A 14,341-nucleotide genomic window follows, 5' to 3' on the forward strand; every position below is an offset into this window, starting at 1 on the left:
TCCGAATAGTTTCTTACTAGCGTAATTGTAACGTAATATTCAAATTTTAATTCAGTTTTCAAGTTACGTATGCGTGGATCAAAGATAAATAAAATGACTTTTATGGCAACTTTATATTCATTAAGATATTTTCTTATCAAAAGTTGGAATCGGCAACCTGTTGACATTAATATAAATTAAAAAGAAACAATTTTTATTTAACGAGCAGATATCAAATATGAAGAAATAATAATACTGAGATAACAGATTAAAACATTTTTAAATGCATAATTATGAAGAAGAATGTACTGTACTTCGAAAAGTGTTCCTTATTTAAAAAAAATCTATTATAGAATCTTTTGCATTGTTTCTTTGTTTAAATTCAGTGATAAATTTAAATAAAAGTCCATTGAAAATGCCAAGTAAAATTCCATTGCAAATTTTGAACTGGCGTAACAACATCTTGTTCGTTGAACCGACCAATTTTACATATTGCATCACCCACGCTCTTGTATACAATATTGTATGTTGTCTTAGTCATCTATTCTAAACGTGTGATAGACACGTGCTACTAATGTTCTCTTCCAGTCTTTTGTGAACTGTTTTTACCTTTAAATGTTAGTTAATTATCCCCTTGAAATGTGTTTTTCCTTAAACGTTATAATATACTGTATTTACAAATTAGATGTTGTTTAACACAAGTTTCATGAGTGAATTCACTTACACACGTGCAGTGAAACTATTTTCTAAGCAATTAAAAAAGAAACCCAAATTACAGAGTTAATTTTTGTCCATTTCCTGATACCATTCCGTAAACTTTTTCTACCCGAATATTGAATCATCTAAAAAAATTAATTATTTTATGAATATTTTAATTAATTATATATTTATTTGTTTCAAATGTCTCCTGACGGATACTAATAACGAATTTTGTTCGTAATTCGATTGCTATCGTCTATATGTTATTGTCTGTCAGTTCCATTAGACACTCCCAGTCGACTCCATTTGTTTCTCCCCTCCTCATCCTCCCCAATCATTCACTAGCTTGTCTAATCTCAAAACTTCCCAAACCAGTATATCTAGAGACTCAGTGAGTCGTGAGTGGTTGGTCCGTTTTACCTTTGTCTCGCCAACCAAAACTTGACATCCTCCCTCTAAATCATGATCCGTTGATAAATATTTCCCCCCACAACTTGGCGGATCGGAGAGGTTTTAATTTTATATAAAGTTAATTTTTGTCATGTTTTGAAAGGTGAGAGGATTTGAATAATTTTTTTCCTATGTAGAAAATTATTATATATATATATATAATTTTTTTCTTTTAAGTCGGCAGTTTTTGTAATTAGAAAACGTTTGTATTAATGAGTTTTTTTTAAAGCGGCAATCCGTTGCAGTCACTTAAGATACAGCAGTATTGTTAATAGTTACGCATGCGTAGCGAATAAAAATAGTCTGTTACTCCGTTGGATGAAATTAAAATCAAATAATATACAAGTAATTAGTTTTAATGTGTAAGCAAAACGTTACTAAAGCATGAAAGACACTGGCAGAAACCGTTTCGACCCACGTCATGTGACGTGTGCGCTGTGTCGCGATGTGTTGTGTGTTAGAAAAACGTTAGAAAAAATTTCTCGGCGCGCGGATTATTTAATGATAATTATTAAACAATTTCAATGACAACTACTAAAATTGATTTTAAGAAATTAGTATCGTATATACATTAACAATTTTCGGAATACAAACGCGTTTAATAACTGGTTGTTGACATAGACCGGTTTCTTCAGTATGTACCTGTCCTAGGCCTCCGCATGCTGAACCTCTGGACGTGAATGCACGCGGATCCTGGTCGTTGAAGACTAAGTCAAATGAATTACATAAATTCGAAGTTATTCCATGAGATTTCATTAGTGTAACGCATCTTCACTTGCAAATTACCGTATGACGTTAATTAGATCGTTTAATTCTATTCAATTTGTCCAGTCGATTTTTTAAATGTCCTTTTATTTGTCAAAGTGAGCACGTCGTTTTCCTTTACATAGAATTTCTTATGTGAAAGATTCATAATTAGTGGAAGTAAAATTATAACTGGATTTAATGTTTAATGGATAAATATTTAAAATTTGTAGAGGTTTTGATGGATTAGAAAATTGAATTCGATTATTTTACTATATTTGTAAGTTTATAAATAAAAGTATTATAAGAAATCAATAAAGAAGACTTTAAGTATGATGTAAAACAAAATTATAGGAATTGTTGTAAACTAAAAATAAAACTCTTATTTATTGAGTTATTTTTGTAATAATGGTTTAGTTGATAAGTATAATTTCAATAAAAATAAAACCTGGGATTAAAAACAATTCATGAATGTAATCAAAATATAGATCATAAAGTTGTATTTGGTCAAATTAATGACTGTCAATAGCTATTATTAAATATCATCAAATTTTACTAATAAATTGATATATACAATTAAAAAATAAGTTAAATTATAAAAATTTTGATTAATATTAAATATTTTAAGTAGTTACTGTAATTGCTTGTATAACTTTGAAATAATCTATATTCATCAGTTTTAATTTTTATAGCACATCAGTCTTTGATTTCATTGATAAAATTAAAATTTATAAATGCAAAATTAGAATGATAATTTAAATTAAATTTCTCTATTAATTCCAAGGCTGTTATGATTTTTATGTAATCTTAACATTAAGTAGCATATCCTTTACATAAATATTTTATTTAACATTTAAATGTGACTTTTATACTTTATTACTTTAATGATCTCAGGATAATTATTCTGTTTATTTTTATGAACTTTTACTTGTTACTTCTGAAAATAACACTGTTTTATCATTTTGAAATTTTTGGTTAATTATAAATCATCAAGTTTAAAAACAGAATATTTACAATTAACTTATTTATTTCTCTTTATAATTATATTTAGTATGTTAATTTTATAATTTTTTTTTGAGTTATTGCATTTAAAAAGTTTGTATTTATTTATGCCAATAGATATTATAATGCAAACAGAAAATATAAACCAAGTAAATCATTTCTTTTGGGGATAAAATTTTCACTTAAAAACACACACATTTGTTAAATATAACACCTCCATCTAATAACATGTTAAGAATTATTAAAAAAAAAAAAAACAATTGAAATTATTAATTCAGATGCAAAAGTAGCCAGTTAAATAATTTAAAATAGATAAATGTATCAAAATAATTATTTTTAGCAAAAAGAAAAACAGTTTTCATCAAGAAAATAATAAATAATTTGTCCTCATTAATGCAACAAAAATAAATGATTAATGCATTTTTACATACATAAAAGTATGGTTTTAGTAAGCATAAAGTGTTACCTCAATATTAAATTATAGAAAGAGAAGAAATTTGGATAGAGAGAAATTTATAAAACTGAATTAAATGAGGTAATTATTTGTGTAATCATGTACTTTGTAATTGTGTTTAATTTAAAGAAAAATTGCTTGCTACATAAATTTCTTTCATTGATAGTTTTGTATAACAGAATATAAGTATCTTCTGGTGCAGTCTTTAAATTTATTTATAATACTTGAAAGGTGTCTTCAGCTGGTTATTTTATGTTTTGAATTGGACTTCTTTTTTTTTATAGATTTATTAAACTATTTCTAAATTGTATTAATATTTTAAGTATCAATTATTGACATTGCCAGGATTGTGCAGATGGAAAGTGTGTTGGAAATGCCTTACTGAAATGGAATAAAATTTGAAAAAAGTAAACAGAATAAAAATGTAATGATTGCACTGTTCAATCAATAATTAAAGATTAAATTTTAAATATATTTAATGTATTTATATGTTGTTCTTAACTTGATATAGGCAAATGAGTCCCTGACTCCCTTGCATATGGACTTCTTAATATGTTTACATGGCCTTGAATATTGCACTTATCATAATAAAATGATTATCATTTAATAGGAATTTTCTGAATGGATATTAATATTGAAATAGATATATGAAATTTAAAAGTAAATAGTAATAACAATAATAATAATAAACTAAGCAAGAAAAAAATAATATAATAATAATGTAATTATTTTATGAAAGTGGCCAATATATTGTAAAATATTGAAAAAAATTAGTAAATATTTTTTGTAGCAGAATGAAACACATGACATTTTATATATATACACATAAAACTATTATTCAAAATTTGCAAGAGATTGTCTTTTTTAACCCTTAGGCTAAAATAAGAAACTATGAAAAGTACACGCCCAATTTTTTTCCCAGCTCTTTTATACTGTAATGGAGTTGTCCTTGTGCATTCAAATTCTAATCATGACTTTTGAACTTATGTAAAACTTGCATATGTGTATGGTATGCTGATGTAATATAATTATTCAGTACTAGAAAATTTGTTAATGCAAAATGTAAACAGACAATTTTTTTTTCGTATTTCGGTTGACCTTAATGAGATCAAAACTTCAAAACATACATGAATTTAATATGCAATTTAACAGAATTGCATTTGTGTAATTTAAAAAAGAAATGTAGTTATATACTTTTATACGACGACTATATTATATTTAAATCTACCTAATTTTGTCATAATTTTATTTTGATTTATTAATTACTATTTAAAATTAAGTTATAAACTTTCCTCAAAAATATTCTAAAAGAAAATGTTTTGATGAGTTGGAAAGTATAAATTCTTTATTTGCTATTTGCTTTGGAATAGTTGTTTTCAATGTATACTGAATTTGAATTGAAAACAGTTGCTTTGGTGTAATATGGATGTGCTATATATAAAAGAGATAGTTTTATTCATTCTTCCAACTAGCAAGTTTTTGTTATGGATGTAATGAAAAAAAGCAAACAATTTTACATTGTAGAATATACAGTATATTATTAAACATTAATTTATTAAAATTTGATATTAGAGATGGAGAAAGCATTCTAATCATTCAACAATCAAATATATATATATATATATATATAACACTGCACTTAACTGTTTATATGATCAGTAGATAGCTTGTATAATATATACTTGTTGCAAATTTTGCAGCATTAACTGAAAGAACTTACTAAATCAGCTATGCTGTTTCAAATTATCATAGAATTTTGACCATTTTCATCATTGCCTGTGTATTTACAGTTTGTAAAATATTGAAGAAAAAGCTATTGTTGTGATTTAATAATAATGAAACTTAATGACTTAAATCATTAAGTTTGCAGTTTATTATTATTAATAAAAATATAGATTGTCTTGTTTTATGAAGGGGTTGCATGTCAGTAAGTACCATATAAAACAAAATTCCACTTGGTTGTGCTCCACCTCGAGTAATCCCAGATGATTGACTAGACACTTGCAACCCATTACAATTAATAAAAAAATATTACATAAACATTTTAAATATATTTTATGTTTTTGATGTAATGAATAACATTTTAGTCTGATGTTTTTGAATGTACAGTACATATCAAGTACTTTACCTGAGAAAAATACATGTAAGCCAGGGAATATCATTCAGTAGTTACTTGTTGTTTGGAATGTAAGAAGCTACAGAAACATGATTTGGTATCTTAAGAGTTGAGTCATTGCACTAGAATAGATTAACCTAACCATTTGCCATCTGTGAAAACATAAATCGACATACTGTATATCAATCCTACATAAAACATGATCCTACTAAAGTATATACTGTATTATTCACTTATATCATTTAAGAGTAACATTCACATTGATTTTACTAAATTATATTTATGCAATTAAATTTTAAAATATATAAATTATAACATTTACTAAATAATTACATGATGTGTGTTTTTTTACTTAGGGAGTTGATCAAGATAAATTAGGTATTTACGTTAAATCAGTGGTAAAAGGTGGAGCTGCAGATTTGGTAAGCATTATTTCAATCAAATTTATTTAATTTTATTTTTATGATGGTTGTAATAATTAATTAATATCAGTTTATTTTTTCATCTGGAGATTTTAAATATTTCAGTTTTAATTTTATATTTATTTTTCAATATAATAAAAGCTTTAGGATATTAAATATATTATTTTCACTCTTCTAATGGATATGTTTTAAAAACAAATAATAGTTTTTTTTTTCACAATTAATCAAAAATTATTAACTAAGCATGCTGCTGTTGGATTAATTTTATAATTATTTTTCTCATGACACTATCTTTTACTCTAGTCTCAAAATAAGATTAAAAGAAATAAAAAGTGATTTAATTTAAGTTCATTTTTCATTTTTAAAGCTTTTATTGTAGACACTGTTATAAAAAAAATTGAAAATTTTACATTGTGTATAATTTATCATTTATGTTTTTTCATGTTATGAAAGGTCAAAATTTTTGTTATCAGATACCATTGTGTTAAAGGAGCTTTTATTATTGACACTTCTTTTTTCTATACTTCCCATAATAACAATAGAAAACACTAATTCATTTTCATGGCTCGCTGAGATATTAGCTTTTACACATTAATCTTTATTCATTTTGAAGGGATGATGACCCTAATGATATGAAGATAATTGACTCGTTAATTTTTTTAAGTTATTGTTTTTAAAAAACAAATGAAAGAAAGATGAAAAATGATTAATTAATTTATGCTCACATAGGATTTTGAATAAAAGTTTTTGAAATATTTTTTAAATTGTAAAGAAACTTTTATAAAAACTACATTTTTAATTAATAAAATTTAAAAAATGCATTGTTAAATATAGAATGAAAATCAATAACCGTGTCTTAGAGCTAGTAAAGATATAAAGCCTGTAATTTCAATTTGCAACAGTTTTTGAATTCAAAAATTATGAAATTCTCATTGTATAGCTTAAGAATATTTCAAATTTTATATTATATTTTGAAAATTTTAATTTTTAGTTTTTAAATCCTTTACATAATTTATTCTGAAATTTTAGGAACATAAACTAAACTAAAATTTCAGAATAAATTTTTAACAGAAAAATATTTGCTGATCACAAAAATAAACTTTTTAAATATTAACTGGAAAATTAGTAGCAAAGGTTAAAACCTTTAGCTTACTATCACAATCTCCATTCTCTTTGAATGAGCATCTTATCAGTTTATTACGTACCTTCAAAATTATCTGTCATTTTTCTTTTAAAGTAGTGATCAATTTAGCTTGCCCTTTTGGACAGTTTTTTTTTAATGCATTTAACAAACAAGTTTATTTCAAGAATTCTTGACAGGATTAACTTTAGCTTAGATGTGACCAATGGATTTTTTGGATGGTTACATCCTAAAACTTGTCCATCACATTATGAACTGCTTGACAGAATGTTGTCCTATACATGAAAGTATTGACAACAATGAATGTAATATATGATTGATTGTCTGAAAAGTCTAGACCAGTGGTTCTTACCTAGAGGTCCATAGAAAGTTTTCAGAAATCTATGGCTTGGAAGGATAAACTCATTATCTTAATTTTGTGTTATTGTTAATTACTGTGTTATGAAAGAAGCACATATAGAGTAGAGCATCATTTATCTGAATCAGTTGGGGAGGAGTTGTTCAGAAAATTGATTTTCAGATAACCGATTATGTACGAAAAAATATATTAACCTATCCCATGTCGAAATTTGTTCAAATCCTGGCATGTCATTAAGTACCCTCTTATGGTCACACCAGTGCTGCCACCTAGAACACGAACACCAACAAAAATAATATTGGAGTAGCCCAAGACACAGCCAAAGATTGCAGCGCCATAGCACTAGTGTAAATTTAAATTTTCCGACTGGAAAGCTTTCAGTTAATTGACCTTTTGGTTGATCAATATTCGGATAATCGATGCTCTACTGTATTACTATATCATATATTTTTTATTTTAAAAAATGTATTTCTGTATAATTGATTTCTTTTGTAATTGTATTTTATGCATTTAAAAACATTATTCCAAGTGGTCTATGGATCAAAAAAAGTTAAGAATTCCTGGTCTAGATAGATCTTAGTATTCTGAAATTTGTTTAAAACAATCAATTATCCAAAATCAAATGATAAAAAAAGACCTAAATTAGCATATCTGGAATTTAATGATTGAATAATAATATCATATGGGTGATTTCTAAAGAACCTTGTACAGTACTTATGTGAGAGTATGTACTTAATAGCAACATATAAAATAGATGCAACACAGATTAAACTATTGCTTGTTTGAAATAATTAAGTAAATAAAGTTAAGAGAAAATTAGAAATAATAAGAAAATGCAAAAATTAACACTTGAAGAAACTTCTTAAATGTAGTTGGGGATAGTGATAAAAGATGATGATTGGAAGTTAGGATGAAAGATTGCAGAAGAAAGGTTGGAAAGACTGACAAATAGTTGTAAACCATATGATTTTTTCAGATATTGAGAAATGTCAATAGTATAATAAGAAATTATATATATAAATCTATGAAATCTAAAAATTATGTACAAACTCAAAACAAGTGGACATAACGAGAGATTGGATAACTAGAAATGGGCTAGGAAGCATGAGATAAGAATGATAAAAAGTATATCAGAGATAAAAAAATAAATACTATTTTATTATTAAAAGTTCATCTACAATTATGGTTGAATAAGTAATTAAATATGAAACATTAGATACAATCTAGTTTCAATTTTGTTTAAGAAAATAAGATAATGGGGAAAATCTTTTAAATGGCTAAGTAAGAAAAATTTAAGTTCTTGAATAGAATTTAGACTGTGTACTGACGAATAAGAATGATAGAGATACATTCTTATTTGTTATAGTGGGAATCATAATTAAGAATTTATAAATTTTCTTAAAGATCAATAAAGAATACATATAATTTAGATGTAGGTCATATGTTTTGTATGAAGAAGTCCTTTTAGAAGTCTAATTTATGATACAATAGACAACTCTTTTTGTTTCCAATTCTTTCTTTTAACAGTTTTCTTTGTTTTTTCATAATCTTACTACTGTTGACTGATTAAAGCCAAATCTAGTAACAATGTCGTGAATAAAACAGATTCTGGCTTGAAAGAAGAAGCTAAAATTGTTTTAAGCCAAAATAGAAACAGGCTTAAAAATATTCTTTTTTCAAGGTGTCATTTTCCTCTTCTTTCTATATTCTTTTAGCAATTAACCTATTATTATATATAAAGAACGGAAATGATTAATTTCTGTCTTTTGTATACAAAACAAATAGTGAGCTGATACAAAATCCAAATCATATTACATAGTAATTGTTTACTAAAGAAACTTCTACATATATATTAGGTTTACTGACTTACATAAAGTATTGATTGAAGTACACTTCTGACAGAAAAATGAAATAATGTAGTTGAAAAAATACATTGTGGTGATGATGATGATGGAAAATCCTGAAACTCTAAAATATTTTATTCTTCAAGAGGCATCAAAGTTTTAATTCTTGGTGTCTATAAAATATGCCATCAAATGGTAAATTTTTGAACACCACCTGTTTATTTTTAAAATAATTCAGAACAAAGCAGTATTAATAAAAATCCTTAAATTATATCTTTTTTTGGTTTCACTATTGATTAGTTTTTATACTATTTACAATTATTTAATTATATATGTAAAGCCTTGGTCACACTATGCGATTTCCAGCTGTGCAGGCGACTGCAACCACAATGACTGTTCCCGTTAACTAGTAATCTCCCCTCGAAAACCGGCATAACTGCAACTGCAACTAGAAACAAACATTTTGTTCTACTCACAACGATTGCAAATGCGCATCCAATCAGCAAATGCCTGTGCCACGTCATACTTTGTGTTGTATATTTGTCAACATATCTTGATTATAATATTTGTATAACTCAGTTTCAGTACATTTAAATGCTATATTTGATATAAATCAAATCTGAATTTATAAAAGTTATTGTTAGATTTATTTTAAAAAGTTTGATTACTTTTAATAATATACAATTGAATAAAATAAATGCTGATATTAAAGAAAAATTATATCGATTATAAATAAATTAAATCATTCAAGCTTTCCTTTAAACAACACTTACCCTCAAATATTCACTTTTATAAGATTGATAAATAGCATCCAAAACTTCTGGGATAATGACTGATATTGAATTATGGGCCACTCTAAATTGATATGCCAAACTACGAAACATTTTGCATAAATTATATATAAGTATTTGTATTCATACAGATATATCCCCTATAACCTTCAGCATCTGAAAGCCTTAATTCATTCATCAGCTGGCGAAAACAAGATTGTTTACCCCGTTGATTTTCATTTCACCAAGTTTTAACCCAGCATGAACGTTTTCTCTTCGTATATTCTGGCCAGCTCTAACAAAATTATCGCCTTTTTTCTTTTATTCATTCCAGAATAATAATAAAAAATTTTAAGAATAATTTAAAAAATGGCTAAAATTCCGTAAATGATTGAAGTGAAACGTAAAATATTGGTAAACTCACGAAAGTAGACAAAAACAAGCTACTGTAATTTTATTGGTTTATTATAGGGTCACATGTTTCGAGTTGCAACGTCAACGAACAATGTGTGACCACGAGAAGACGCGCGCGACTCACGCTTGTTGCAGTTATGGTCGCCTGTGCGGCTGGAAATCGCAGTGTGACCAGGGCTTAAAACTAAAATGTAATGTAGTTTATAATAATTTATTGTAAATAACAACAAAATGTGTGTATTGCATCTTCATATTATAGTTTATCACTTTGTGATATGAAAGACTTTGGTTAAGAACAGAGCCATTAGTGTTACTATAAAAAATTTTCAGAATCCAAAAAATCCATGATGAATTAATTTTAACTACTATTGTAGAGTTTAACACATATATATATCTATGTATCTATTTATGTATGAATATGATTTAACTAGCAAGATAGCTCCATTACAGTTAAACAAAACACCCAACATATTTTAAGAAGCCTGAAAAAGTGCTTAAAAGCAGTCTAAATGTTTTTGGAACTCTTCCAATACCATCTTCAGATTTAACAATGACAAAATGAAATATTTTGTTTGGAATGAATTCATTAGAATTTTGTTTTGTTATTGACAAATCTGAAGATGATGAAATTGGAAAATTCTGAGAATGTTTATCAGATTTGCTTTTAAGCACTTTTACTGGCTTCTTAAAATTTGTAGTGTTTTGAACTGTAATTTGTATGAATAGTTTTATTTATATGATTAATAATTCTGATTTAATTTGAGATATTTTACATATATTACGATTATTAAGTATTGAAAAATTTTAATTTATTATTAAATGTTTTATTTAAACAAAAAATTTAATAATAGGATGGAAGGTTACAAGCTGGAGATCAGTTATTAAAAGTAGACGGCCAATCTTTGGTTGGAATTTCTCAAGAAAAGTAAGTTAATTATTCAAGTTTATAGGTTATTAAATGTTTTGCTTATATATGAGATCTCCAAAAAAGCTTTTTGTGGTATTTTACTTTCCCAGCTGATATGTATACATAACGGGAAAGTATTGGAATTGTATCAGATTTAACCCTCCAAGTTTTTTGTGAATATTCATATTTTGAGATCTCCTGAAACCAAAAAAGTAAAAAAATCCATGTGTGTGTGTTGGGCATCAATTTTGCTTAATATCTCAGGATGAGGTAAAGATTAAGTAACAAAATTTGGCATGGTGGCTTGTATATGAGGGGGCATTGACGCTATTAAATTTTCATGGTGAAAGGTTGAGGGGGTGGGGAGATACACATGACCCCCCCCTTTATCTCCAGTAGGGTCAGACTTAATGACATTTTACTTGTTAATATTTATACTTCTTTATAAAACTCATCCTACCCTCAAAATTAAGCTTTTTGCCATTTTATATTAATTAAAAACATTTAAAAAATTTTGTAACAAAATCTTGTAACAGATGGTGTCACACAATTTTATTAAGTTATAGTGTAATTAAAATTATAAAAGTTATTTTTTAAATAAGATCTCATAATAGTCAGGAAAGTTATGCAACTCGTTGCTGAATTTTTTTGGAATTTTCAAATTAAACTCATGTAAAATAAAAAAAATTGATAGGTGTTTGTATAATGGATAAAACTTAATAAAATACATATAGAGTAAGAGACTATATAGGTAATATTATATTGAGTGCAAATCCTTTGAAATTTTCATTTCAATCTCAATTATTTATGCCTGTAGGCACTAAGAGTACAAACTTGGAACAAATGCCATAGAAGCAGTTAAAAAGATATGATTGATTTCTGGAGAAGGCTCGTATAGTGTTTGCGTAACTTGACAATGGTTCAGAAAATTTTCTTCTGGTGATGTAGCTCATCACCAGAACAATGCTTTCCAGGTAGACCAGCCCTCCACCATTGATAATGACAAATTGAACTATGGGAAAAAATCTGTGATAATACAAATTTGCCAGACACTATCTCAGAGATTCAATGTAAACAATGAAACTATTTGCTTACATTTACTGTATATAAATTTGGAAAGGTGTATAAGCTAAGCAAATGGGTTTCATATGAATTGATTCCTGCCAAAAAGGAATGGTAGCTGAATATTTACTTAGAATCGTTTTCCTGTAACAAAATGGAGCCATTTTTTGACCATGTGTTAATATGTGAGGAAAAATGAATATTCTACAATAACTATAAATAATCTTGGCATTGGTTTTTAAGAAGTGAGGAATTGTCACAGATGTAAAAGCCCAATATCCATCTGCAGAAGATTCTTCTGTGTTTATAGTGGACTGCTGCTAGAATTGTCCACTATGAGCTGTTACAATCTGGCCAAACTATTGCAGCAGATATGTGCTACTTACATGAAGCATTGCTGATAAAGCAGCCTATGTTAGTAAATTGCAAAAATGCATCATATTCCTTCAAAATAATGCCAGGTCTCAAGTTGTATGAATAATGAGGGACACACTTCAGAGCCATAAATGGTATATATAAATTTATATCTCATTAGAAAAAGGCAATTTATTGTGGGATAGTTACTTTGACTAATTTATTTCTGTTGTTTTGGTATGTTTTATGATACAATAAAAATACCAGAACTTTTTGGGAGATCTGATAGCTTTGGTCCTTGAATTCATGATTAATTTTAAGTTTAATAAAATTAATTATTTTAAATTTGATTTTTAGAGCAGCAGAGTTAATGACTCGAACTGGTCCAGTAGTAACATTAGAAGTAGCTAAACAAGGTGCTATATATCATGGTTTGGCAGCTTTGTTAAGTAAACCTTCACCTGTAATGCCAAGAGGTAAAGTCATAAATTTAAATAATAAATAAAGTATGCACAGTCATTTAAAAATTAAAAGTTCATAACAAGACTATTTAGTGAAAAAATATAATTTCTTAATTAGTGAGATGTTATAATTTAAACATAGCAAAATATTTTTTATTTTCTATATTTTAGTGATACATGGATTAATAATTTTGAAATATTGTCCATTTAATATCAGTTTAATAGTTTATTTTTTAAAGTATTATAGAAACAATAATCATACAAAATTCTGCTTTTATAATATTTATATATACTTTTAATGACATTTAACACGATTAAACACATTAATGACACGTTTATCATGTTAATTACCATTCACAAACTTTCCTTCTCGATAACTTTTGTCTTCAAGTGAATTGTACACACTGAAAAATACACAGACACTAAAAAAAAAATAAAACCCTGTACATAATCCGACTACATCGCAATCAAAATTCTAAATTCATGTTATTCCTCATGTATCCAAAACAAAATTTTTGATGGATATTTGCATACGGATGCATCATTACTATCAGCGCCATCTACATTTCTTTTCTAAAATCACTTGCCATCGAGGCTACCGGAAATGCCACCATTTTGTATACCTAAGCTCACATTAACCAAAAATATTAATTCTTCTTTCCTATGAAACCTACTTAATGCTGGATATTCAGTTTTACTAGAAATTACTCATATAATTTCAGCATTTAATGTTTTTTGAAAGCACTTCTACAATATCAATTGTACTTGTTTAATACTATAAAAGCTACATTTGTTTTGTTTATTGACAGATAATAGTTATTTACTTATTATTATTATTTTTTAATGTATTTTTTAAATTTTTTGAGTAAGTAATTTTTATTTATTGTATTTATCTATTATGTTATTAGAAGAAAAATGTACAAGTGTTAAAAAAAAGGAAGAACAATAAAAGCATGACAATGAATAAGTCATTGTGAAAAATTATTATAGAATGGCATAGTTCAGTAGATAAAAATATATATCAAATATATTTAAGAAAAGGAAGTATTATATTAAGTTTTGAGGGTACAATACAAAGATACTGTGTTTTATATGCTATAAAATACAGTATCTTTGTATTGATTACATAGCTAGCCTCGGCCATCCAGTCAGCCTAAATACAAC

At 26.6% G+C, this 14,341-nt stretch overlaps 1 protein-coding gene across 2 annotated transcripts in view; it reads left to right on the top strand.

The window, feature by feature from the left end:
* LOC136973308 (afadin-like) overlaps positions 1 to 14,341 on the top strand; it is a 76,715-nt gene that overhangs the window by 42,898 nt on the left and 19,476 nt on the right. For both annotated transcript variants that reach the window (XM_067268037.1, XM_067268038.1), the window contains 3 exons: positions 5,801 to 5,866; positions 11,245 to 11,318; positions 13,074 to 13,192. In XM_067268037.1, coding sequence (XP_067124138.1) covers positions 5,801 to 5,866; positions 11,245 to 11,318; positions 13,074 to 13,192 — 259 coding nt within the window. The remainder of the gene's footprint in view (positions 1 to 5,800; positions 5,867 to 11,244; positions 11,319 to 13,073; positions 13,193 to 14,341) is intronic.

This window comes from Centruroides vittatus, unplaced genomic scaffold, assembly GCF_030686945.1.
Source record: "Centruroides vittatus isolate TY-2023 unplaced genomic scaffold, ASM3068694v2 contig_3128, whole genome shotgun sequence".
Classification (NCBI taxonomy): Eukaryota; Metazoa; Arthropoda; class Arachnida; order Scorpiones; family Buthidae; genus Centruroides; species Centruroides vittatus.